The sequence below is a fragment of the Gavialis gangeticus genome, unplaced genomic scaffold (genome assembly GCF_001723915.1).
Source record: "Gavialis gangeticus isolate Ggan-Ray unplaced genomic scaffold, GavGan_comp1, whole genome shotgun sequence".
NCBI lineage: Eukaryota > Metazoa > Chordata > Crocodylia > Gavialidae > Gavialis > Gavialis gangeticus.
This window is the reverse complement of record NW_017729022.1, coordinates 186,203,822-186,205,847: the sequence shown is the minus strand read 5'-3', so window position 1 is coordinate 186,205,847 and position 2,026 is coordinate 186,203,822. Positions and strand designations below refer to the sequence as shown.

The 2,026-nt window shown below is 46.0% G+C and overlaps 1 protein-coding gene across 3 annotated transcripts in view; it reads left to right on the top strand.

The window, feature by feature from the left end:
• Positions 1–2,026, top strand: part of VRK2 (vaccinia related kinase 2) — an 83,072-nt gene that overhangs the window by 74,002 nt on the left and 7,044 nt on the right. The window contains exon 13 of one of the 3 annotated variants that reach the window (XM_019516649.1): positions 338–429. The exons of the other annotated variants lie outside the window; for them this stretch is intronic. Within the exon in view, the coding sequence (XP_019372194.1) occupies positions 338–429 (92 nt within the window). The remainder of the gene's footprint in view (positions 1–337; positions 430–2,026) is intronic. 3 annotated transcript variants of the gene reach the window in all.

Below are 2,026 nucleotides of genomic sequence, written 5' to 3'. Positions count from 1 at the left end.
TGGGGGGGGGGGGTGCTCTAGCTCATGACGCTTTATGCAAGGCACCATGAGTTAGAGAGGGGTGAACGTCTGTCATCATGCTTACTGTTCAGTTTTACATTTTATGGGAAATAAACGTCCCCTCAAGATTTTGGTAGTGTGGGGTGAGGAACAAAACACCCCTCAGCAAGAGAAGACTTGTTTCTGTCACCTCCTTCCTTATTTCAGATTCATTTCAACACCGAGCAATATTATTGGATGAAAACTTGAAAGTTCACTGAGAAAATTATTTACTAAGCACAAAATTTAGCTTTAAAATTAGCTTTATTAATAATCTGAAAATCTTTGCTTTGTGCAGTCTGCTGATCCCTGTATTGAGAGTCCTGTACAAGGCAGCAAAGTGAAGCAGAAACAGCACAGCTGTGCCAGAGGGCATCAGTCAGTCAAGTGGTGAGCACAACAATTTTGGAAGGATCAAAGCTAATAGAAAGATGGCTAGACTGAAAAAAATCTCTGGAGCCCTGACTAACCAGACTGGAAGAGGCAAATCAGATGCTATTTTCATGCAGAATTTTTTTATTGTGGGGTACTGGATGTAAACGTTTCTGGATGCCACCCTACCTCCTTCTCCCTTTCCACATAGCTATGCAAAGTTACTCTATTTGAAAGCAACTGCTTTTGGTTTTCCAGCCAGGTAGTCTATTCCCCATATTTTGAAGGAAACACTGGTCCCAAACATTGTTCAAGGGTAACAACTTAAGCTGTGTATATAGTCCTTGTAGATCCTGTTGCTATTGAGCAGTGTTGGGATGTACACTTTTGCCCTTTTTTTACATTTCATTTAGAAGGCTAGGATAGGAAGGTATACTTGGTGTTTTTTGCAGTATGACTGGTGGTGTGATCTATAAAATTAGAAAAGTTGTTTAGGAATAGAGAAAAAACAATAGGTACATGCAGGAAAGCATAAACATCAAATTGCAAAGCCCAAGCAAAGGAATAAGTAGCAAGTTCTATATATGGTTGTCTAAGTTCTTTTGGAGTGGCATTTTGAACAGGCTGGCAGGAAGCCAGGCTTATTGAAGTCCCATTACCAAGGCAGTATGAGTTGTGGCATTATCTATGGGACGAGAAGGATAGAGGGGCAATTTCATTCAAGTTGTTACAGGTTCAGAAGTAGCTTGTTTGGGAGAAACTGTTGGTAATGAGCAGGAATGCTGGTTTTCTCTGTTTAAAAATCCCAAATTCTCCAATTGAACCCTGCCCCAAAATCCTCATTTTTCCACTATTAAAATCAAACACCACTATATATCAGTTGAACACAACTTTTTATTGAGACATTTACAATTTTAAAGCAATTTGGAAGCCTACTGGTGCCTCAGTCATTTTAGCAAATACATTCTAAATTCCTACATATTTTGGTGTTTTTGCTTTCATCATTGAAAACCAGAGCTCTCCCTGCCCCCTGCACTCTCCTGCAGCTTTGTGGTGCTGAGCAGCCCTGATATGCTGATGCCCTGCCCCTGCCATTGCCCCTCACTCCCAAGCCATAGCCCTATTTCCAGCCGACAGGCCTGTGGCCCAGCTGGTATCCCTCACTCCCACCTCTGTCCCCTGCCCCTGCTAGGGCTGCTTACTTCTCAGTCCCCTCCACCCCCAGTTTATGAGGAAGGGAGTGAGCATGTGGGAGAGCAGGGCATGTGTGCCTGGAGACTTCTGTGCCCATAGCGGGGACACAGGGCTGCAACTGGGCTGAACCAGGTCTGGGCAAGAGCTGCCTCTGCACCCAGTGAGCAGAACCCAGCATGGGAAGGAGGACTGTGCTGCCACAGCCACCAGTGTGAGGCACACCATACCTGCCTGGCAGCAGCAAGGGCAAAACTCCATGCCACTGCTGCACAACACCTTGGCAACCATGGGGGCATGGTGCTTCTGCCTGCTGGGCCATGGAATTGGCTCTTGTCTGGAGCTAGTCTGGCCTTGCTGCAGCCCCATGCCCTGCTGTGGGTGCAGAAGTCTCAGAGGGCATGTGCCCCCCCACCCCACCCCA